Here is a 23,086-nt window from a genome sequence, read left to right as displayed (position 1 = left end):
TACTCGGGGTTTTATGGTGAGAACAAAAGCAGTAACCGTTACTTATTTCCAGGGACTCGGATGGTCGGGATAATTGAATCCACGTGTAAAGACCTTTGCCCAGCCCTCTAAGTTGCAGTGCTAGCCAACAACGGCAGAAGGAAGCAGCCCCTCAACAGCAGTCTCCATAGAATCAGCTTATTTTCTCGCCTCCCGCCTCGTCAAAACTTGCTAAAGCGATATATTATTAGCAACACGCCATGCTTCAAAACTAAAGTCAAGAAATACTAGTCTGCGTAAACTTTCCTTTTATGCTTACAAATCTACGAACAAGAAAGCAGTAAGCAGTTTGTCCTAAATTCAGTGAGGGCCCACAAGCCAAAACCAGGCGCTTACATCTAAATCAGTACCCACCAGCTATAACGAAAGCAGAAACACCTTCACTGCACTGCTACGGGAATGACTGCGGAAGCTTTGTGACCTGCTGCCTTCTTCCCATCCCAAATTTTCCATTGACTCCCATGAGGGATTTGCGTATTCCCAAGTCCAGCCCCGTCTTCTCTACAGTGTTGTCCTGAATCCCAAAGCCGAGATGAGCTGAATAAGTGAATGCATCTAAGGTCTCTTCTTGTTCCTGTCTCTAGTGAGGGACTGGCGGGTGCTGTTGAAACCCAACTGCTTGCTCTCCTGTTTGGATCTCAACAGGTCCCATTTTAGAAACATCCTCAATTTTAGAAACATCCTGCTGAAGAAACAGCACGTTTAGCAGCTATAAAAACGACATCATCTTTAAAATCCACCTTGTGAGAAACCGGTTTTCTCCTTCATTCCTGCCCAGGATTCTTTAATTCTGGACAATATTTTCGCCAGAAAATTTGGTCTTTGACGCACATTTCCTGCTTTAGCTTGTTTTCTTACTGGAGTTAATGGCTTTGGTCTTGAGACTGTAAAGCAAGAGGGGAAAAATTTCAGCCTGGTGTCATCCAAGTGACAGGGAATTCTCCCCTCTATTTCCCCCCGCTAAAAGTTACCTTCTCTTGAGGCCAATGCAGGCAAATGGTAAAGCTTGGCTCTCTCTACGGCCAGCTGCCTTTCAATTCGTGGAAGGATCTTGCCATATTGGGCTAATAGAGAATTTCTGGCAACTGCTCTGTCGGTCAAGCGATGATCGCCGTCGTTCTGATGAAGGAAAAGCGCAAAGCAAAAGCTTAACTAATTACAAGAAGTTCATTGCACAGACCTCTCCGGGCTATTTCGCATTAGTGAGCAGATTTCCTCTACAGGTATGGGAAAATACCTCCACTGCACAGAACAGCGGCAAGTTCTACCCATCCGCACACACCGATTTCACCTGGTACTTGTAGCAAAGTGGAAGGAAGACTGGAATAGCAACAGAGCCTACAACTTGAAGTTAAAACAATGCTGGCACTCTGCAGAACCTTCTTCTGATACACCTGTTATCACCTGCAATTTTCTGATATCACCTGCAATTTGCAAACGACTTACTACATAGCAGGCTTTCCCTTGTTCTTCCTGAAACGCCAGTGCCCTGAATATACGGGACAACTGGAAATTACCCTGGACAACATGATGTGAAGATTAAAACAAGCAAGAAAAAGCGACCTACGCACACCACCTGGCCACATGACAGTTTTCAAATGCAGGACCTACGACTTCCAAAACCACCTTAGAAGTTTGAGTCACTGGAAAACTATGATTCCAGAAAACGGCAAACGCGTCACAAATCCAGAACACAAGTTCATGTAACACAAAATGTAATCTGGCTATTTTGAGAGAGGTTAGACAAGAATTTTTGTCATAAAAGCCGTGAAATGAAAGTTGTGGAATTGGAGAGCACACTGTAACTCGCAGAAATTAAAAAAAACAAAGAAAACCCACACAAATTTAACCTGTGGATTGGCATCTAGCCTGCTCTCAGCTAGAAAAATACAGTTGCATGCAAGACACAAGCGATGACATACAACCTACTCGTCATCCCACAGGAAGGAGTGACACAAACAACTTCCAGTAATCTAAGCCACGCATAACATACGTATCTCAATAACGGAATGGTAAGATTGGCTGATGGGAAAGATACATGTTTATTCCTCAGATGCAAACAAACTGTTCTCAGTGGGGTCAACAGTGGTGTGTAACATTTAATTTATAGCTTCATAGAGTAGCTTTGGAGTAGTGACGTATATTGGTCAACATTTAGCTTCAGCTGTAACCAAAGGTGTAGAAACTTGTTCCGAGTGTTTCAAAGACTGGTATGAAAAAAACAAAGCAGGATTTTTATTGAGTACTATCAAAACCAGTTAGTAACACCCAGCAGAAACGTGCACGCTTGACAGAACAGAACTTTCACGCTTACCATAAGATTTACATTCATGGACTGATTCAGCTCTAGTGCTGCAATGTAGTTGGCACGCTGCAGATGGTGAACTAAAAGGAATTCTTGATTCTGAACACCGGCACTGGTCCTTAAAAACTTCTCCAAACACTCCTATGAGAAAAAAAAAATCATTCCAAAAATCTGTTATGGCTTTGCCATATGGCTCTTTTCAAAGAGACGATGAACATTTTTCCTTGCTTCCACTTACTTGTTCGGTGTCTGTGAAAGGCAGCTTCAGCAAGTCTTCCATCAGGCCCATCTCACGGCACATTTCGTACATGTGTTTTAAGAGGTCTTCTAAGTTTGCCTGAGCGGCATGTTGGTGCAACAGACCCCAAGCCTCCACCATGCACCTGTAATTAATTTTTCAGACGTAAAGGGATGTTAATAGCATAACCAAAGAGATGCCCCAAGAGTCTTGTACTCAAAGTTTAAAGGAAACTTAGGGGATGATGATTTCTATTCTTTGTTCTCCATTTTCACAAGATTTGCGTGACAAAATGGTGGGGTATATTTCTTTACCTATTGGAGAGCAACACAGTGAGGAGAAGCTGCACTTCCCCGCTGCTTGCCGTGGGTGGCCTCATCAGCTGGATATATCTGAGGGCTTGCCCACGCTCCCCTTGGCACAGGAGGGACTGAATAATTCTCTTGTGTTGCCACGACGCGGTTTTGATTGTAGCGGGATGAAAGAGCAGGGCCAGTGAATTCTGTACAAGTTAGAGATCGGGTTTTAAAATCATTTTCTAGATTATAGCTTTGTACTGCAATGTATGTCTAACTCAACTCTACCATACTTACTTCGTAATCATTGTGATCTAGAAGCCAAAAACCTTCAACAAGCTTAACAAGTCCCCAAGGCATGCCAAAGGCAGTTGCAAAGGAGTCGATTGAAGTTTCTGTCTCACTCGGAAAGGAACGCTTGATATCCAGCAGCAAGTAAATTGTCTGACATCAGGTATCTCATTAAGGCTAATCAGTTTGTAAGACCAAAACTTTATCACATTACCTTTAGAAAAACATAATGAAGTAAGAATATAAAAGTGGTAGGAAGCAGAAAATACATTCAAAACATTGGAGCATCCAATGCTCAATTATTACAGCAAATAAATTCCACAGTTGGGTTTTTCCCTCATGTCCAGCGTCTATAAAACAGTGTAAATTGTGGCATCCTTACAGTACAGCTCAGCTCCGAATGATTAAAACTGGATTTAAACCAGTATGCGGGTCACTCATTGGTAGCGTCATTTTCTCTTTCTGACGTCCGTTTTTAGGGACATCATCTAACAAGACAGCTCTGGGCTATAAGCGTTTCTAAGCCCCTTGCTCTCTAGGCTCCCCTCGCGGGTTAGGCAACAAACAGCAAAAGCAAGGCTCTGTATTTCAGCAGCTTAAAAATTAAGTTTCTGCCCCATGACTTTTCTCTTCTCCCTGTTGCTTATTCCGTGTGCCTGCACTTTCAAGGGAACCAAAGCAAGCACCGTGAGCTGCGCTGGAAAACCCGTGATTTCAGCAAAAATCCGGTACTGGTAAACCACTCTTAGAAATCCTTTTGCTCTGAAACAGAAATTGTTTTATAACCCATCATGGGTGTTTTAGAAAATTTTAAACGGTGTTTAAATTTGGGGAAAAACTAAGGACATTTTATATCTTCAACCCTTATTACTAAAACTGTTTTCTCCCTATCGGAGAAGACTTTTGCAACAAAACGTTTAAGAAAAAAGTCATCAAAAATCCACAGTACAAAGAAATAAAACAGCGCTTCTGTCTACAACTTAACGCTAAACTAAATGTTTTCACTTGCATCGTCTTTGAAGCATAAATGAAAAAATGTCATGAAACAGGTCGGCGACCAACACTGAAGAACATTTATGTGCATCCCCTGAAGGTGTAATCAAAATAACTAGAAAGGATACAATTGCGTGTTTGCAGTTTTCTTCAATGTTTTCTAGCAAATAGAGATCCAGCAGTGCCTGAAATGAAAAATTAAAAGTTCTGAAAAAACGCCTGTCTTCCCTAAATCATTGGCTTTTGGGTGGGGTTTGGCGGGGAGGGCGGCCGTTTGTTGTTGTTCTCAGTGAACAGGACACTCACATGCAAGCTGGCAGGCGGGTATTTCCCAGTTCCTCCTGCATCTCTCCGCCACAGCTTCTCCACTTGGTCTCCTAACTGGGAAACCATTCCATCAACCATCAAGCAGTCCGAGTCCCATTTTCCTCTGGAACAAAAGGTAGCAAGGATTTGGACAGAGTTAAACACTAATTCCAGCCTCCCAGTGTGACGGCTTTCCTCCAGTCTTCTGCTGACTGCAGCCCTGCCCTTTAATCTCCCGATGGCACAAAGCAGAAAAAGGACACTAGAGGCTCTGTGCTTCGAAGGAACACACAAGCCTGTATGTAAGTTACTTGAGAAGTAAGCCAAGGAAGATGAACTTTGAAGTCAATACCTCCTACCCTGCAGCTTCCACCTTAACTCACCTTGCAGCCTCTTGGTCACAGTGCCATCGCCGAAGCTTGGTCAGGTCTTTATTCAGTTTTCAGTACAATTTCCAAAGAAAAACCTATTATCGGCTAATCCAAGGCATGCCGCCTATGTGCTAGGCAGCTAGTCCAGGAAAGAGAGCTGACGTTAGCAAGTGCCTTCTATCCGACAGCCAGGAGAGTGCGAGGCGTGCCAACTCCATGTAACTCCAACCATCTTACGAAATCACACCACGTACTTGTGAGAAGGGGACTTAGGCCAATACAGTTATGACCCTCTATTGGTCATGTGGTCATAATCGGTCATATGGAGGTGACTGATCCTGTCCTAATCACATGGCCTTTTTCAGTAGTCAGAAATTATACACATTAGCCAATGAATAAAGTAGACTACCGAAAAATGATGATACCAACCAGTGGTACTAAGCAGAGGTAGATATCAACATTTTAACACAGGAAAGTAACCTCTCTGTTCAACAGAACACACGTGTCACTGAAGTCAAGAGTATTGCTGGCAGCGGCATTACGCATAGCCCATGCAACTGTTGAGATAAAAGCCATTCCCTTCCACTTCTGAATTTGCCGTGGAAGTGTTCTAGAGTCTTCCTCTAGCTCTTACCTTGATAAACGCTCAAGTTTCTGTCGGTGACCAGTATAGTAGCTCTCAATCAGAGGATAATTGTAGAAAGGTCTTGACAAACGCGTATCGTCATCTACAGGCAACAAAGTAGAAGCAAGTTAAAGCAGTCATATCACACTTGTAAACGAAAATTTTTGCCTAAAGAGACAGAAGATCGTACAAGCTAAGCATCAAGAAGCCTCCAACTCTGAAAGAAGCCAATCCTCTTTCTGCCTTTGCTAAAAGAACTCTAAGAGACAAGACTCACTTCCTTCTTGCCCCAAGTGCCGTTTCAAGGTTACAGTTCACGCAGCATTCACAACATGTAGGGTAAGCTGAAGTTCACTATAAAAAAAACCACCCAGTTCTCAAAGGGAATGGTTTTAAAACTATTGTTTAAAACAATTGTTTGTGAGACAATTAAGGCTGACAATGGAATTTATAATCCATCCAACTAAAGAAGGATTTCCAAGGTGTACTTTCTCCTCAAGCAACTGATAGAAAGTTCAAAACATGCAGGTAATGCTCTCACTGTAAAAACAAGCATTCCGGTACTTGTTGTTTAATAGTACTTTGTTTAAAATCTCAAGTAGTTCAAGCTGTGGACACAAGCAGCGCCTTGATGTCAGGGGTCCATTGCTATTCCTAAAATCCACCCAGGAAAGAAACTGCCTGCCTCATTCTACGCTGTGTACTTGACAACCCAGCAAAATCTCAACTTCACCCACAGAACTTCAGCACACCCTGCCAGTGAACCAGCACGACTTCTTCCTGACGAAACCGTTACAAAAACATGGCTAAGCACGCGTTCGTGGGAGTCACTCACTGGACGGTCGCCTTGTTACAAACGTATGACAGGTCACGCTTACCTAAACCCTCTGGAAGGAGACCGGATCGACAGAACCAGATGACCACTCGTGCATACAAAGAAATGAGGCCGGTTACCGCTTGCTTATTTGTCACGTCTGCAAAACCTGAAAAAAGGCAGGAGATGATTAGCGTTATGCAATTCTGTTCATTTTCGCAAAACTCCCTTCATCCTACTAAACCAAAAGTATAAAAATAGCACATTAGAAATCTTTGTCTTTGCGTTTTTCATGCTGTATCGCTTTCTTATTTGAAGAAAAAACCCACTATCACCACCAAAACAAAAAGCAACCCCTATAAAGAACTAAACTCACTAAAGGCTAAAATAAAAAAAAAAAAAAAAAAAAACCCCAAAGCCTGAACTACTAAATGCACGCAGGAATAAGACATCTGTTTCTCACGTAGCAGAGATTCTTCTGATAGCAAAGGGATATTCTTTTCTTTTCTCAATAGGCCAAGAACCATTTCTAAGAGAAAAAGCTGTAGAAACTCAAGTAACTCACTTTGCATGTTACTCGTTTACGCTTCCTTCGTATTGTTTAGCAATTTGCAACACGGTGTCTGCATGCAACTAGAACTTGCTAGCTAAGAATTCAAAGGAATAATTTTCAGCAATACCACATTCGGTTGCTGTAATTTCAGCCCAGTTGCCTACAAAGCTTCTCTCTGAATGTAGCCTCCCCCACCCCCTTGCATGAGCTCCACCATAAACTGTTGCCCTGAACTCAATGCGTGTTTTGTGGTGGTCCCAAGCGCTCAGCTTTAAGCCCCTTCTCCCAGCTAAATGTGACTGTCTTCCAATCCTCAAAAACAACAAAAGCCCATGTTGCCACAATTCCAAATCTTAATAAAACATACCAAAGATTTTGTAGCACTACTACAAACCTTTTTCAGTAAGCTCTTGTGCTTCTGTGAGAAAACAGTTTAAGACCGTGCTAAGGTTGCTCAAAAGCAACTGGCAGCGCTGGAGAGACCGTAATGTCTGGGGGTCAATGAAGTTGCAAGAGCCATCAAACAGCGGAACACCTTTTCAAGAATAAATATTAAATCGTTAGCCGACAGAGCAATTCCAGAGTTTCAAGGCGCACTTCAAGGACCGCGTGCAATATCCTATAGCGGCGTATTACTGAGGAAGCTCAATCAGAAAGAACGACTTTAGGATTGCAGAATGACTACACTAGTACTCACAGATTTGGTCAAATTCTTCTTTTGTAGAGATCACTTGGTTCCATGTCCACTCAAGAACAAACCGTAAATTACCAGCAGACCTTGGCTGCTCTTTAAACAAAGAGAACAAAAAAGAAATGAATCAACAGGCTCCAACTCAAAGAGGTACCACGTAAAAAAACAACGTTCGAAGTATTACCTTCAGATATCCAATGTTTAATGCATCCAGTCAGAAGTCCCACAGAATGTGTCTGGACAGCAGCTGACAATACTGCTTCCAGCTGCTCCTCCTAAACGTAACAGACAAACTCAAATGAGAATCTTACCTACTTGCACCATGTGAACCATCAACAGTAAATGTTTCTTTCTAACTGTATACTCATTCAGACATCACAAAGTCAATCAGGACACAGGCCAGGAATGCCACATCCTTTCTCTTAATTCCAGCCACAGGCTGGACTGCCCACTGCTCTGAGGAACACATTAACATGCTTTTCCTCTGACATTTCAACTTACTGCAGCCTAATTCTAATCTTTCTTCGCATGCCTCTGCATTACAGTCTTCACGTACTGAGTTCCAACTATTTTCAGAAACATCCTCTGCTATCACCTGTTACGCATTCTGTGCATGTAGGTTTGCCATTGGAGTGCACGAAGGGGGCAGAACAAATACACTGTTTGCTTGGAAACACTTGAAGCTACAGCCAAGCAGTTTTCTAGACTGTGAAGACATGAAGCAGGTCTCATACCCAAAAACACTGTTAGAATTTTCAGTCAGCCAGAAAATTAAGTTATAAGTCAGCCAGAAAAGGAAGGTCAAAAAAAGCGTACCCCCTCCACGAGCAGTGCTGGCAAATTGGTAACAATGCCCAGTGACTGGAAAAAGGGAAACACTGCACCCAATTTTTAAAAATGGTAGAAAGGAGGACCCTGGGAACTACCGACCTGTCAGCCTCACTTCTGTGCCTTGGAAGATCGTGGAACAGATCTTCCTAGAAGCTATGCCAAGGCACACGGAGGACAGGGATGTGATTTGAGACAGCCAGCATGGCTTCACCAGGGGCAAGTCCTGCCTGACCAACCTACTGGCCTTCTATGATGGAGTGACTACACCAGTGGACAAGGGAAGAGCTACGGGTTCGTTTACCTGGACTTCTGTAAGGCCTTTGACATGGTCCCCCACAACATTCTTCCCTCTAAATTGGAGAGACAGGGATCTAATGGGTGGACTGTTTGGTGGCTGAGGAATTGGTTGGATGTTGGCATCCAGAAGGTAGTGGTCAATGGCTGCATGTCCAGATGGAGATCAGTAACAAGTGGTGTCCCTCAAGGATCCATATTGGAACCAGTACTGTTTAGGATCTCCATCAGTGACATGGACAGTGGGATCAAGTGCACCCTCAACAAGTTTGCAGATGACAGCAAGCTCAGTGGTGCGGCTGACATGCCTGGAGGATGGGATGCCATCCAGAGGGACCTGGACAAGCTCGAGAAGTGGGCCTGTGTGAAGCTCATGAGGTTCAACAACGCCAAGTGCACCTTGGGCAACCCCCAGTATCAATACAGGCTGGGGGATGAAGGGATTGAGAGCAGCCTCGAGGAGAGGACTTGGGGGTACCAGTGGATGAAAAGCTGGACATGTGTCAACTGTGCAGCACAGAAGGCCCACCATATCCTGGGCTGCATCCAAAGAAGTGCAGCCAGCAGGTCGAGGCAGGTGACTGCGCCCCTCTATTTCGCTCTCCTGAGACCCCACCTGGCGTACTGAGTGCAGCTCTGGAGCCCCTAACATCAGAAGGACATGGACCTGTTGGAGCGGGTCCAGAGGAGGGCCACAAAGATGATCAGAGGGCTGGAGCACCTCTCCTGTGAGGACAGACTGAGAGAATTGGGGTTGTTCAACCTGGAGAAGAAAAAGCTCCGAGAAGACTTTATTAGGGGTTTCAGTAGTTAGAAGGCGGTTACGAGAAAGATGGAGACAAACTTTTTTGCAGGGCCTGTTGCGATAGGACACAGGGGTAACGGCTTTAAACTAAAAGAGGATAGATTCAGTCTAGATATACAGAAGACATTTTTTACAATGAGGGTGGTGAAACACTGGAAGAGGTTGCCCGGAGAGGTGGTAGATGTGCCATCCCTGGAAACATTCAAGGTCAGGCTGGATGGGGCACTGAGCAACCTGATCTAGGTGAAGACGTCCCTGCTCACCGCAGGAGAGGTTGACTACATGATCTTTTAAGGTCCCTTCCAACCCAAACGATTCTATGAATTTTCTGAAATAACAGAAAAGAAGTGAAACATTTCCATTCTAATAGGTTTAAATTTTAGGCTCTTCAAATACTGGATTATAATGTAGTGCTAATCCTTTAGAAGAATAATTCACAGGCATGCACAGACGCGCGATATTAAGTAGTAGCTTGTCTCAGCTGGAGTTCTCATACTTCTTTCAGATGAAAGGATCCCTCAGAAAAGTTTACTTTGGGGTTTATTTTTTTCGGGGGGGGGGGGGGGGGGGAGGATGGGAGAGGGGAGATTTGTTTATTTGTTTGTTTTTTTAAACACATTGAAAAGTATCTTTCCCTTCCAGGCAAAATCATGACATTCAAAGCGATTTCTACACATTAGAAGACACATGAGATATTTCAACCTTTTCTGAATACTGGTTTCAGACAAGGAAACACACCAAATACTGCTCACAGTGGCAAACAAAACTGCAAAGCAAGCTTCTTGACCCTACTTCTGAAATTTGTCTTCCTAACACTCACAGGAAATCCCTGCTCAAATGCATAACAAGCCTGATGCAGAATCCAGGAGACAGGAAGAGGAGGGCAGCGGGAAGGCTGCTCTCCCCTTCCTGCTGATTGCTCCAGGGAAAGGTTGGTGCATTGCAAATGGAAAACCTATGGCAGGGGGAGTGAAGTCACTGTGGTGGCATAAAGCCCATAGAAGGTAGCGAGTGTCATGAGATAAAGGTGATTAAGGTGTTGCAGCTGCAAGAGGGCAGTCTCAGAGGAGCAAATTGGGCTACTGCAGCACAAGGCAGAGGCTACAGAGGTGAAGATCCGCCCGGAGAGGATGCAGAAAAGCCTACCGATGAAGGGAAAACGAGGGCAAGCCGTGAAGAAATTGCCAGGGAGAGCTGACAGCAGTAATCCTTTACCACAGCCCACTTCCTTGGAAGCAAATGATCACGTACAGTGCAGCAAGCCGACGTCTGCAAGAGCTCGCATCCCAGTGAGACGCCCCCATCGTCGGCTACTGCACTGAACCACTGCTTTGAGAAACTGACAGGGATGGGGGTTGCTCTGGGGGACACATGCGTTATGTTGGGCATGACCAGCACTGACTGCACGCTTCCTTGTGCGCATCTGTGTGTGGCACCGAATTAAGAGAGGGGTCTCTAAAGACAGATCTCTTAGGGCTGTTCCCAGTCAAAGTCACTACTTTGGATCTAAGGATACGATTACTTCTGCTAGCTCAGGTCAACACCTGTATTTCAAATTGGAGTATCGTGTCTTGTAGCCCCTCCAGCCCTGTCAGACCAGATGGATGTATTTCCCCCTTGATTCCCTCATAGGCACTCACCTGACTCAAACTGGATGGCTGGACATCAACTGGTCTTGGAGACAGCAAGCCAGCTACAAGACACCTATTGTAGCTATCCTGAATGGCTTCCCATATCAAAGGACCAGATTTCTTCAAAAAATTCAAGGTCTGAAACATCAATCGAAAACCACAGATTAAGACAGCATTGTTATTCCGTCACTACGCTTCTGGATAACCTCTAAAAGGAAGAATCTAAATGTTCACTGACACCGTCAGACAGCCTGAACCACTAAGATGCTTTAGGTTAGCAATCTGCGTAATTAAGTCTTTTCTACCTTCTCTGTCTATACACAGGCCTTGCTCTTTCCCTCAACACTGACACAAAATACATTCTATATAAGCTAAGCTAACATGCAACTTCACGCTTTGGAAGATCCTTTCTATGCCTGTTCGTATGGAAGCCGATTCACGTTGGAAACATTTAGTGAGCTGAAACTTCACTCAAAATTATCTGTCACAATCTGTGCCGTGGCTCAGAAGTTATAATTTGGCCGAGTTTGGGAGAAAACAAAATTTTCACTCCTCAAACAGTTATGTGATTTTTCATTTTCTCCATTCCCTCCTTTTTCAAGAGAATTGGGGATCAAAACTCTAACTCAAGACTATGCAGGCAGTTCGACTGAGGGGCAATAAAGAAGTAACACCTTGCCCCGCCTTCTACAGTGGTTTTGTTCTTGCTCCTGGAGCAACGTTGCATTCCTTTCTAGACATTCAATCCCCGATCGTGCTTCAAGAGGAGACAATGGCAGTTGTACAGTCCCAAGAGGGGACCTAAAACATTACCATTTGCATACAACTGGCGACAGGATACAGTTGCAACTATGCGTGTGGACGGGCAGGATGAGCGTGAAACGGTCCCTAACACGGAAAGCAGTGCAACAGAAAACTTAGAAAAGCTACATCTCCTGCCACTCGCAATAAAGATACAGTAAAAGATCACCTCCTTCTGGAAGCCGGTGCAAGTCATGTGAACGACTCCGGAGGTCAGCAAGCACGTACCATCTGCAGAAACAGGGAACGTTTGACAACCTTCCGTACTCTCACAGTTATGGCATGACCAGTTTACATTTTTTACACACCGGTATCTAGAAACATATAACTGAGTGCTTTGAGCTTCAGTTCACAGGCATTTCAGGCTATAACCAGCACCACTTCACCGCCTACATTACAAAAGCACCAAAACTCAGCCGGCTGTCAGATATGTTCCACAATAGTAAATACCTTGTCAGTACAACGTGATCAGAGTTGGGTTTGTGAGCGACTGGGTGTTTTTTTGGTTTGGTTTGGGTTTTGAATGACAAACAATGACTGAACAAGAGAACCAATGAATGGCATTTGACCTCATTTTAAGCTTATCACTCTCAAAAGCAGTGAAATACCTACCAAAGTTATAGTTGCCTGGATGAAAAAACCGCTCAGGTGGTGGATAAGAAGGAGGAACTCCCCGACTTAGACTCCGCTCATGGACCAGAATATCCAAAAGGAGCTTCGGAGAAGTCACGCTCACTACAGTATCCAGCGACCACAGTGCAAAATAGGGGCACTCATGAGGGAATTCTTCCGGCCTTAAAGAAAACAAGCGCGTAAGCTAAATGCCGACATTCAAATGAATTATTGGCAGGCATATGGAAAACTACTGAAGAAAAATCTACCTTAGTGAATCTGGCATTTGAGCAGAATACCAGCGATTAATGTCAAATACACCCAGGTAAGTAGATGGTTTTCCCTGACCGTACGTATTCACTTGCCAACTGAAGACTGAGACACTGGTGTCAGGAGACGTGACTGTAAAAGACAAGACATTGTTTCTGACTTGTAGAAAATACGATAGATCCGATATTTTTAAAACACCACTTTCTATTTTGGCTTCATTCTGTTCTGTCACTCGTGAAACACAACACTTCCTAAGAGTGATTACAGTACTTACGGAATAGCAAACATCTCTGTGATAGGTTTCAGTCACACTGCCCCTTTTTCTTGTCCCCTCGTCCAGATCACTGGTCAAGATACTAAAGAGAAGTGGCCCCAGTGCAGTGCCCTGGGGAGCACCACTTGTGACGGGCTACCATCTGGATGCAGATGCGGACATCGGTTTGAAGAAGGGAAAAAATTCTGGTCACATTCCTAAGCAATGGAGAGTTTGAACTTCTTGTTCAAAGATGGCAGCTGGAGGAGTAAAACGACTGACCATCATCATACAAACGGCCCCACCATACATCGCGATAGCATGTCAGCAAGCATAAAATAAAACATATATTTTCCCTTAAAGAAGTCCCACATAACTTAAGCATCCATTTTTTCTTCGTAAATAATCCCAACAATCTAGTCTATGCAGATAGGCAAGACTTTCAGACTGTGGGGACAGAACAGCATTCGTTGCTTAGGTTCCAAAAGCACTTCTTTTAAAATCACCAAACACGGACATCAGAACAAACCTTCATTTACGCTATCCTCTCCGTCAACGTCGCTGCGGAATTTTTCGACAGTCTGGCAGCTGATTAATTTAGTACTCATCTGGCCTCTCAAGGGAAAGACTCCACCCGTGAGATCTAAACTGAACTTTTCGCCACGGTATTCCAAACCCTGGGGGAAAAAATCAGAGAAGAGAGCAAAGGTCATTCTAAGATAAAAACATACATTATGGCTAAATATGAAAGACAGTCTAACAGAATAGGCTTATTATACTGTGTATTTCGCATGAGCCTATTTCTGATGGTAAATAGAAACTACGCCTGACACGCAAGAGAATGCAGTGTCAAATCGTAACGGGTAAGTTTGGCTGTAAAGGCTTTGCACTTTTTCAAAATTTAGAATTTCCCTAACATTATTCAGATCTAAACATGTTTTGCAGAATTCCTTGCGACATCCAAGAATGTTCTTTGTAAAAATAAATATATCGCTACAAAGAGATATCTAAAATGATGCAACACACATGCATGCAAAGCTCTTTGCTCCATGTCTTGATTGCAGAACTGATGAAGTTAGAGAAGCCCCAGCATTAGAGCAGCTAAAGCTGTCAAGAGGTATTTTCTATGGGCACACCACCAGAGTGACCGTGCACCCCTCTCTAGTTACTGTGAGAACTTCATACTGATTAGCAATCTTCTTTCAAGCCACATAAGCTATGACAGCTCCTCCTCTCATCTTGTCAGAGACTAACGGGTGAAATATCCCTCAGCTCCTTCACCAAGCACAGCCAACAGCAAAAGGGAAAACCAGAAAGGACACGGGGTGCACGTGGCCAAGGCTTTTAGCATCACAAATTACTACACAGTAAACAAACTAATTTTGAGATACACAGAAACCCCGGCACGATTGTGGTGAACCTCTGATAGCGCCATTTTTTAAGTTAAGCGTGAAGTGAAATACCGTCTTTCCAAATACAGCATTCATTCAAACTGTCTACCATACAACACATGAATGGGTGTACTGGGGACAAATAGCAGCTCTATAATTAAAAAAAAAAAAAAAAAAAAGAGGGAAAAAGAAACCCAACCCACACAACCCATAAACTGATAACGCCACATTCTACCCAAGTTTCCTAAACTTGCAGAGCTCTGAAACGAACTGGCATGAAACCACACATTCCCGTATGATCTCATAGGATACATCTAATTCACCTAATCTGAGAAGAGGCGAGCTTTCTCTTAATGATTCCAGGAAGTGTTACAAATAAATATGAAGGTTGTCTAAAAAGAAAAATTAAATAATTAAAAAAAGTCTTTCATAACTAAAAAGAAAATGCTTCTGAAGCAAAGCAGTGCATTTTAAACTTTCCACGCCGGGCAAAGTCATTCTAAGGAACTCCATTGTATGGGAGATGTTAAGTAATGACTCCATTGACTAGCAAAACACAAAAACAAGTTTTCAAACGAGATGCACTGGTCAAACTCTGATATCAAAGTAGAGAGTGTATACTCTGCCCATCCGCAAGCATTGTGCAGAACGAGGGTAAAGATGTGCTCTACGATCGTGATTTGATGCACCAGATTTAGCAACTGCTGCGACAGTACAAAAAAGGTCTTTGGAAGCATTACTTAAACATACCTTTCTGTTTAATTACTTAAGCAGACTTAAACCAGCCTTGAAGGCAATGGAGACAAGAGTTTGACACGCGTATAGAAAAACACAGTACCACATGTTCCATAAGTCCTATTTGTGACTTTTACCATGACACACAGTCAAAGAGGCACTGCTTCATAGCCTCAAACCTAATTCCTGGAACAAAAAGCACTGCTGTATTGAAAAAGTCTTTTGAGCTCCTATGAACTCTATCCAATGAACAAGGATCAACAGTAGATTCCTCCTTCTTCACTCAAACTTGGCCTAGCAAACGGGAGACACTTAAATTTTCTACCCCTGAAGATGGACAAGAAACTTGACTCAGACAGCCATGCAGGCAGACAGTCATGTAGTACTAACCAATCTGTGACTACAAGGAAGTGTTCTGAGACTAAAAGTATCCGCTGGGGAGCACAGGTCCCGCACATCAACAAAGATAAAGAGATAGCATCCAGCACGCGATGAATCACTGGAAGATCCTTCTACTTGGTCACCGTGATAGATAATGCATTTTAAAGAAACACCACCTTTTCCAAACACCTAACCTCTATCTATGCAAAAGCAACAGTGGCAAATGAGGAAGCACCTTTCCTACACATAAGCAAAACACTCAAAATCTAAATTAATCCAAAAAAATCAAAAGGCACAGTCCCTACAAAAACCAGAGTACCACGATACAAGAGTCACCCCTGTTTCGTTCCATAGCTATTGAGAACATGCAAGACAAAGTACCAAATCAGGAGGAAAGACTTGCTCTGAACTAAGATTACTGTCCCCTCAAAAAGATTTTGGAAGACTTCCAGGCGTACAACTGAATGGAATTACACATCTAACAGATGCGCCTTGTCTCTGTTAGCTATCTGAGATACAAGGATACCTCACATCTGTATTTTAAACGCATCCTCTTGGAGCCAGATCTAACATTTAGGTACACTCTTCTGACCAAATTACATATTTTCCTGGCTTTAAGAGTAGATTGAATAGGTCACCCAGCCAAAAAGAAGAACAAGTTATCTTTACAGCTACTAAGTGTCAGGATCAACACTGAAGAGACACTCTAGGTGCATTTCATGTGAAAAGTCCGGCTGACAAAGCTCTAAGAGAAACCAAGAATATAAAACCGAAGATCAGCAAAGAATAGAGTATGACTGTATTTTAAGAAAGGGAGAGAGACAGAAGCTTATTCAAGTCCCAAGCTTGGTTAAACCAAGCAATTCAAGGCCCAATCTTCTCTTCCTACATGCCATTCATTTGGTATTTCAGAATAATTTTATTTGCAAAAGCCGCGTCCTCTTCAGGAATTTCATTTATACGGGCTCTTTGCAGATGAATCTAGCTGGAACACACGACACTGCAGTATAAAATGGTATGCCTTCTTTCCAAAAGGTATGGACAAAGGCCGTGCCCAAGAAGACTCAGCAAAACATTATTATTTTTTCAGCCAGCTCTGAAGTTTGATGGTAAATCTCACCCCTGTAACTCAACTGATACTCCCTTAGAGAAAATTACTATTGTCTGCTTTTCCCACGCATGCACCTCTTACCTCATACATGACTTGTCCTGAGGCCACGCGTTTTCTGTCACCAAACGCTAACTGCAGCAGGTGTAAACTCACCACATCACCTTCACTGAAAAAGGGATAAATTATGAAATTTGGTTACAAAGCTGCTTTATAGTCCTCATCGTCGTGTTAGTAGACCTAGACGTTTTCTTAATAGCATGCTCCTGCTGAAAAGAACACCACCTCTTCCCAAAACATGATCATCGGCCACATTTAGCCACTGAAACATGAAGGAGGGCGTTTTGACACTAACAGCTTCAGGGGCAAAAGCCAACCGTACAATTGGAAAGCTGTAATATGTTGTATGGACTAAGAATTGTTGGAAATAGTTCTTCACAATGAAGAGTTCTCCATCAAAACTGCTTTGAAGTCAAATTTTAAAAGACTGCCACTCTACCAACAGCTGAGCTGATGGAATCGCTTGCTGATGCAGAAAGAGAGATCTCTCTGCCCTTCCCTTACCACCAAAGTTCCCCTCCCCCTCTTGCACACTCTGCACCCTTCCAAGTCCGATTTGATTCAGCAGAACAGCAGGAACCCGTTGGCTTTTCTGCTGAATCGTTTTCTGCCAGGGGAGCTGCACTGGCTCACCAAGGCTCCACAGACTGCTGACGCTGGCACAAGGCCATCGGCAATACTGTCACCGCCGCCTTTAGGGGCGGCAGGCTGTTGTGTGGGCACATCTGGTGTTCTAGATCTGCAGCCTCAACTGCTCCTAGTGGTATTTTAATACCACGGTGTGACTATCAAACAAATGATGAAGCGGTCATCGAGGAACAAAAGCAAACCATTTGAGAATGCGAGCAGAAGAATATGGCCACTGTTGCTTTGCCTTCTGACAGAAGGCAGGAACTAGTAGGTCCCTCTTCACGTCTGGTAAATCCTGTAAAAATTGCATTCTAAGTTTAACACCTTCCGTACCGGAAAGAATCGCAGACACACAACAAATACACATGTTCAACTGTATGGGAACAAATATCCTTAAAAAAAAAAAGAATTAATTCAGTGGCTGATAGTTAAAGTTTTTATTCACCTTTCCTGCGTAGACTGAACAGCCCACAAGTAGCAACAATTGCGAGGATCATTCTCAGGCTCTTGAAAAGTGACAGCATAGACAGGAATCCTCCCTCCTTCAAGCTGAGAGTGGTGCCTACAGGTTTAGGGGAAAAAAAAAGCAAAACGAAAAAGAAAACAAAAGGTGAGCCTAGTGGCCCAAACACAGGTAGTTTCTCGTTTCTTGGACTATGTCAAGCATTGTTCTTCCTGACTTCTGAACCTTATTTGTACCTCCACACTCTACTCTTGCCACCTAATTATTCCTCCACTGTCTATTTATGCATCCAACAGCTTCTGGGGAGTCAGTGCAGATCTGCTGAAGTGAATCCCGACCAGAAGTTAGCCAAATATTTCAGGTGAGATTGCTCTTTCGGCCAAAGCTGACATGCAGGAAAGAATACATTTTTCAGGCACAGGTCAGCTATTGAGTTTTCATGTCTCACTAGTTTCACCCTGGACACTTTAGAGAATATCGGCACCAAAATCACACCACTGACATACTTCAGCCTTTCAATGGATGCCCCAGTTGCAGTAACCGGTTCTGAAAACCCCAGGAAGCATGCTTTCCACAGTTCCTCAATCCACAGGCACAATAAGGAAAACAATCCTAGTCCACTGGGGAGAAGGCGGACCACTTGATCCAGGTATGACTGAAAAGTTATGTCAGAAGAGGATTTCTGAACGTGCCAAGATTATACTCATACTCATGTCAGTCCCTGAAAAAGTTCTCTTTACATTCACATACTTCCTTAAGCAACAAATCGAGAGCCCCACACCTCCAGGCATGGCCAAGTGTAGAGGCCTACTTACTCTCTCTTCAAAGTTTTCATATTCCAGAGCGACAGGTAGCCATCCGAGAAACCCACAACGAGCTGGTTGCTTCTGCTTATGTAGCACAGGGCTGATACTGCTGTTCCGGAAGCATTTTGTAGTTGAAAACAGAGACACCTCCATTCGCTGGTCACAGTTTCTCTTCTTTGTGCAACTTCAGCAGGATTTTTAGTGACAACTTCTAGATCTACACACACAAAACCAAGCAATAAATGAATACGTTATGCCATTTAGGCTGCATTTTAGGCACTGATGTGACAACCCCTATCATCTAATGCTACCGTGCCAGGCAAAATAGCCATTTATGCAACACTTTTTTTTGCCATTTCCATTATGTATGTCTTCAAAGAACATAAGAACTCTCGGATAAGACAAGTATTCTCACTCACGTTTGAAAGCTAGGTAAAAACGTAACCTTAATAACGTAACCAAATTCTTCCTGGACTCTGAAAAGCAGGAGTTTGGGCCTCGTGATGAAATTTGAAGTGGCACCTCGTGTTTGAAGTGGCACCAATTTCTGAAGCTGCTGTTGTAATAGCCAAAACGGTGTATGCAATCTGAGTACACCTATTCGAGATTTCATTCATCCAAATGCATGGGTGTTGGTAAGTCGGGTTTATTTTAAAAAACAAGCCCAAAATTTGCCCCAAGTCAATTAACACAAGCAGAAGAGCATTCCCGGGAAACAGGGCTCCTCCAACACAACTTCCTACCAGGCGGCCGCACCGGCTCACGTGGCAAAATTCCTACACCTCTCTGGCAAGAATCATAGTGGCACAGGGATCTTGGTGGGAGGGGGCATTTACAACACTGGGAGGAGCAGTCAGACACTCCCAGGTTTAATCAGGTCAGGACTATACGATGTCAAACTGCCACCTGTAACCAGTCGTCAGAAATGTCTGACACAAGGGTCTTCAAAGTGGGATGCATACTGTTTCGTTAGAAGACAGAAGTTTTCTTGCGTTTAAATTCATGTGGAAAAACTGCAGGCTTACCCAATGCTTCGATATCATTCTGAGTGCAGGAGCAATCATCCAAACTAAGGTCAACCAGAAGGAGGTGGCCAGCATCTGTAGCCACTGCTGCCACCCCAAAGAGCCATCGCAGACTCTGATGGAGGTGCTGAGTGCTCACGCTGGGTCCTCCGTGATTCGCTATGGGTTCTATAGCGGTTACCTACAGGAAAACTACAAGTTACTATTTGAGCTCTTTGACAAGCTCAATAGAAAAAGTAAATACAGGAGCATCAAAGCATTGTTTGCAATTAGATCAAGAAAAGAGACAAAGACAAAAAAGCCCCGTACAAAAACCTGTTACTGCCTTCCATTTACTAGATTTCCTGCGGGTAAGTGACTTAACTTCAACTTACATGGGGCATTCTATTAGTACAGCTTAGCAATTTCCATTTCCTACTTCGCAGTAATTAACTGGAGGAAAACACAGAAAATCAGTTATACGCAAGAAACTTTATCGTATTCAAGGGGCTTAAGACAGACAAACACAACTACATCGAGGTCTCCCACCGCTCACAGCCCACCAGCACCGCGATACAGTCTATGCCTTCTTTGACAAACGGGCGTTAGGATAAATCAGGGCTCGAGAGTCAGACGAGGCAGCGGCCAAGTTGCATGGGAGACACACCATTTCCATGGGAGTGAAACGTATTTAGAAAGCGTTGAAGGGAGAGACCAGCTTAGTAAAATTCACACTAGTCCGCATTTAGAAGAAAAGTAACAACCACATAAAGGAAAAGAAGCTTTAAATGCACACCAGCGCTTTCACGAATGTTGAGAAAAATGTTAAAAGCCAGCCTAAAGCAGCAGCTTCTCAGATAAAAAGGTGACTCCACCTAAAGGAGGAAGCGCACGCTGCTCTTTCACGTGCCCAGCAGTCTGCACGCAACTGTCTCACAAGGCGAAGACAGACCTTTCAGCACACGTTGCAGCACATCCCAGGACAACACTGACTGCTAGAGCAGAGACACGAGCACACGAAGACTCCTGCGCTAAAGCTGCACGTATTTCTCTCTCTCAGTGACCCCAATACGAATGCTTACTACTAGTCATCACACTGTAGCATTACAAACAAACAAAACTCCACCTGTATTCTAGCAAGTGAAACCAAAGCACCTGATGGAAAGCTGGCTAAGAAGTTAGTTAGCTAGTTGTTGCAGATTCTAAGATGATAAAAATGAATCTTCATGTTCTATTGACTTCCACCGATTCTTGTTTACATTAAGATAATGAGGCTAGGGGACACACATCATTTGAGTTTCTGGGATACAGAAGACAGAAAACATCAGCAACATTACACCAGTGTGTCCCATCTACACAAACACACTAGTCAGAGAGCAGAGATTCAAGGACTGCAGGCTGAAAGGTGACCTCCCAACAATCTGTCAGATAACTCACTAGAGGCTCTTTTTTCCTCTCCTAAGTCAACAGAAAAATGTGTTCTCCTCAGCCTGCTTGCTAGGCTGAGATTCAAGGCAATGTGTCGAAGTCATTTACAGCACAACTATGGAATTCTGAGCCATTTTAAAGACGGTATTTCTGATGGAAATCAAGCAATTAGGGCCAAAAAAAGGTGCTTTTCAATGCCTTTTTGTGGAAGGAGAGAATCAGGTAACTTTGTGCTCTACAATAAAACCAGAAAACTTGTTTTACTCTCAGTAAACTCAAACAATAATGGCACATTAAGCCCAAGATTTTACAGCAACACCGTCTTGACTGGATACTCTCAAGTGACAGGATGTTAACGCACAATAGAAAAAATACCTCCTACAAAGAGACGCTCCAAAGCTTGTCCTAAAACAGGCCTACGCAGCACCTAACAACATCAAAGCTTCGTTTCTCCAATGAAAAAGTACCTACCCTCCCGGGAAGAACAACTGCTTTAACCACTCTTGAGAGTCCAAGGTCGTACAGACAGAGAACACTTCCCTCTGCGTCTTCCAACCCAACCAGCAGTCCAGTTCTCTTCTCCCAGGAAAACTCCTTCACCACACGAACAGTGGGAGGCTGTTCATTGACTCCACTGAAACGGTACGCAGAGAGCCGCTCTCCTGTCACAGAGTTCACCACCTCAAGGTGAGGACCACGTGCCAACCACGCCAGGCCGTTTCTCCCTGTGAGAGAAAAGAAAGAGGACTGAAGCAAATGTCCAACGGAAGACTGAAAACAGCTGAAAAAAAATCACAGTGCCTGCCCCTTTCCTTCAATAAACGTACCTAGCAGAGGAAGACCGACCTACCTCATTCTAGTCAATGATTCAAAATCACCCGTTGAAATCCCCAAGCAATCCCTCCTAAAATTAACCACCTTGTTATTTTGCATTTGTACTTGTCATTCCCGCACCGAAGAATCTGGGTTGTTTGGGATAAAGATTACAAGGTCCTGATCGACAGCCTTTATACCATATTCGCCTTGGTTTTGCTAGAAATGATCTAAACGCATATGGGAATACAAGTCTTGGAGCGTAGAGGAAGAATTGAAGGCATTTTGTTTCACTGAACTACTGCCAGCCCAAAGGAAGTATGAGCTCAATTCCTGCATTTACACTCAGGTAGATAGATTCTACCTGGTCTTAACAGAAGCCTAGACCTCCAGATAGGCACCCAGCTCTACTGTCACATCACCTGGAAAGTCCACTTCAAAGTTTAACTACACTCACGTTTTAATATTAGCATTTGTCATCGCTGAAGCACCCTTTTTGTTCTCTCTCTCTAAACAGGATGCCCCTTAACAGCACCAACCTGACACAGCTGATACGATGACCTGAGGCTTCAGGTAGCCTCCAGGCAAGAACAGCTTTATACCGAGACCAAATTTAAAGGAAAATGCTCACCTCCAGAAAACCTCCCGCACAGCACAGAGCCGAGGGTTCCCTCATCTTCCCCAAGTGCCTGAAGAGTCACCTCTGGGAACTGCAGCAGACTGCTCGTTACCTCAGCTGTTAGGTCTTGCATTCTTCACTGTAAATACAGGAAAAAATTGCACAACTAGACTCACGCCAGCCAGAAATATTCTTGAGAGTGACACAAGTTTCATCAGTATGCAGTGAAAAATCCCCTAGACGTCACCTCTAGCTCTTTTCCTTGCAAATAATGGCACTCGGGAGACTTTTTGCTCTCCCAGCAGAGCAAAAGGAGAATCCTTTGCTTTTCTGATGCCTGTGAGATCACCAACAAAAAGTGACCCAGACGTATCAACAGAGAAATAACAGGAAAAAGCCCAATACACTGAGTTCAAGTCTACTCACACAGGTTAGGAAGATGGGAGCTGAGAAAAATCAGATTTTAAAAAGCTTCTCAGTAACAGGTACAACTTTCCATTTGTCCTTTCCCTTGATTTCGTACTTTACCCTTTGTTACTTATTGTCAGTTGTCTTCTAGCAGCCAAAATTACCATTGTTCTTCACCTTAGGTACTTATGACTTCCAAACTATTTCCAAAGAAAGGAGCG

At 43.6% G+C, this 23,086-nt stretch overlaps 1 protein-coding gene across 1 annotated transcript; it reads right to left on the bottom strand.

Annotated features, from left to right (window-relative positions):
• Positions 1-655: 655 nt before the first annotated feature.
• Positions 656-22,590, bottom strand: LOC128907908 (protein ELYS-like). The gene is made up of 24 exons (XM_054197299.1): positions 22,470-22,590; positions 21,497-21,750; positions 19,619-19,799; positions 18,603-18,810; positions 17,770-17,886; positions 16,719-16,803; positions 13,549-13,696; positions 12,766-12,898; positions 12,497-12,678; positions 12,054-12,115; positions 11,093-11,221; positions 7,707-7,797; positions 7,529-7,618; positions 7,226-7,366; positions 6,343-6,447; positions 5,474-5,567; positions 4,469-4,592; positions 4,291-4,347; positions 3,176-3,322; positions 2,897-3,084; positions 2,583-2,727; positions 2,354-2,485; positions 1,011-1,158; positions 656-923 (listed from the first exon to the last, which is right to left on the bottom strand). Exons 1-24 carry the CDS (start codon positions 22,588-22,590, stop codon positions 769-771), a joined length of 3,237 nt encoding a protein of 1,078 aa, XP_054053274.1. The 3' UTR covers positions 656-768.
• Positions 22,591-23,086: the final 496 nt, after the last annotated feature.

Source organism: Rissa tridactyla, chromosome 3 (assembly GCF_028500815.1).
Source record: "Rissa tridactyla isolate bRisTri1 chromosome 3, bRisTri1.patW.cur.20221130, whole genome shotgun sequence".
NCBI classification, from domain to species: domain Eukaryota; kingdom Metazoa; phylum Chordata; class Aves; order Charadriiformes; family Laridae; genus Rissa; species Rissa tridactyla.
The sequence above is the reverse complement of the archived record's forward strand: the minus strand, read 5'-3'. Positions and strand labels throughout refer to the sequence as shown.

Bases quoted from the DNA above. Each gene is read 5' to 3' on its own strand.
- LOC128907908 (XM_054197299.1), bottom strand. From the start codon at position 22,590: ATGCAAGACCTAACAGCTGAGGTAACGAGCAGTCTGCTGCAGTTCCCA. The intron at 21,751-22,469 runs GTGAGCATTTTC...TTTCTCTCACAG, and splicing joins GTGCGGGAGGTTTTCTGGAG to GGAGAAACGGCCTGGCGTGG. The intron at 11,222-12,053 runs GTGATCTTTTAC...TTGATGTTTCAG, and splicing joins GCACCGGCTTCCAGAAGGAG to ACCTTGAATTTTTTGAAGAA.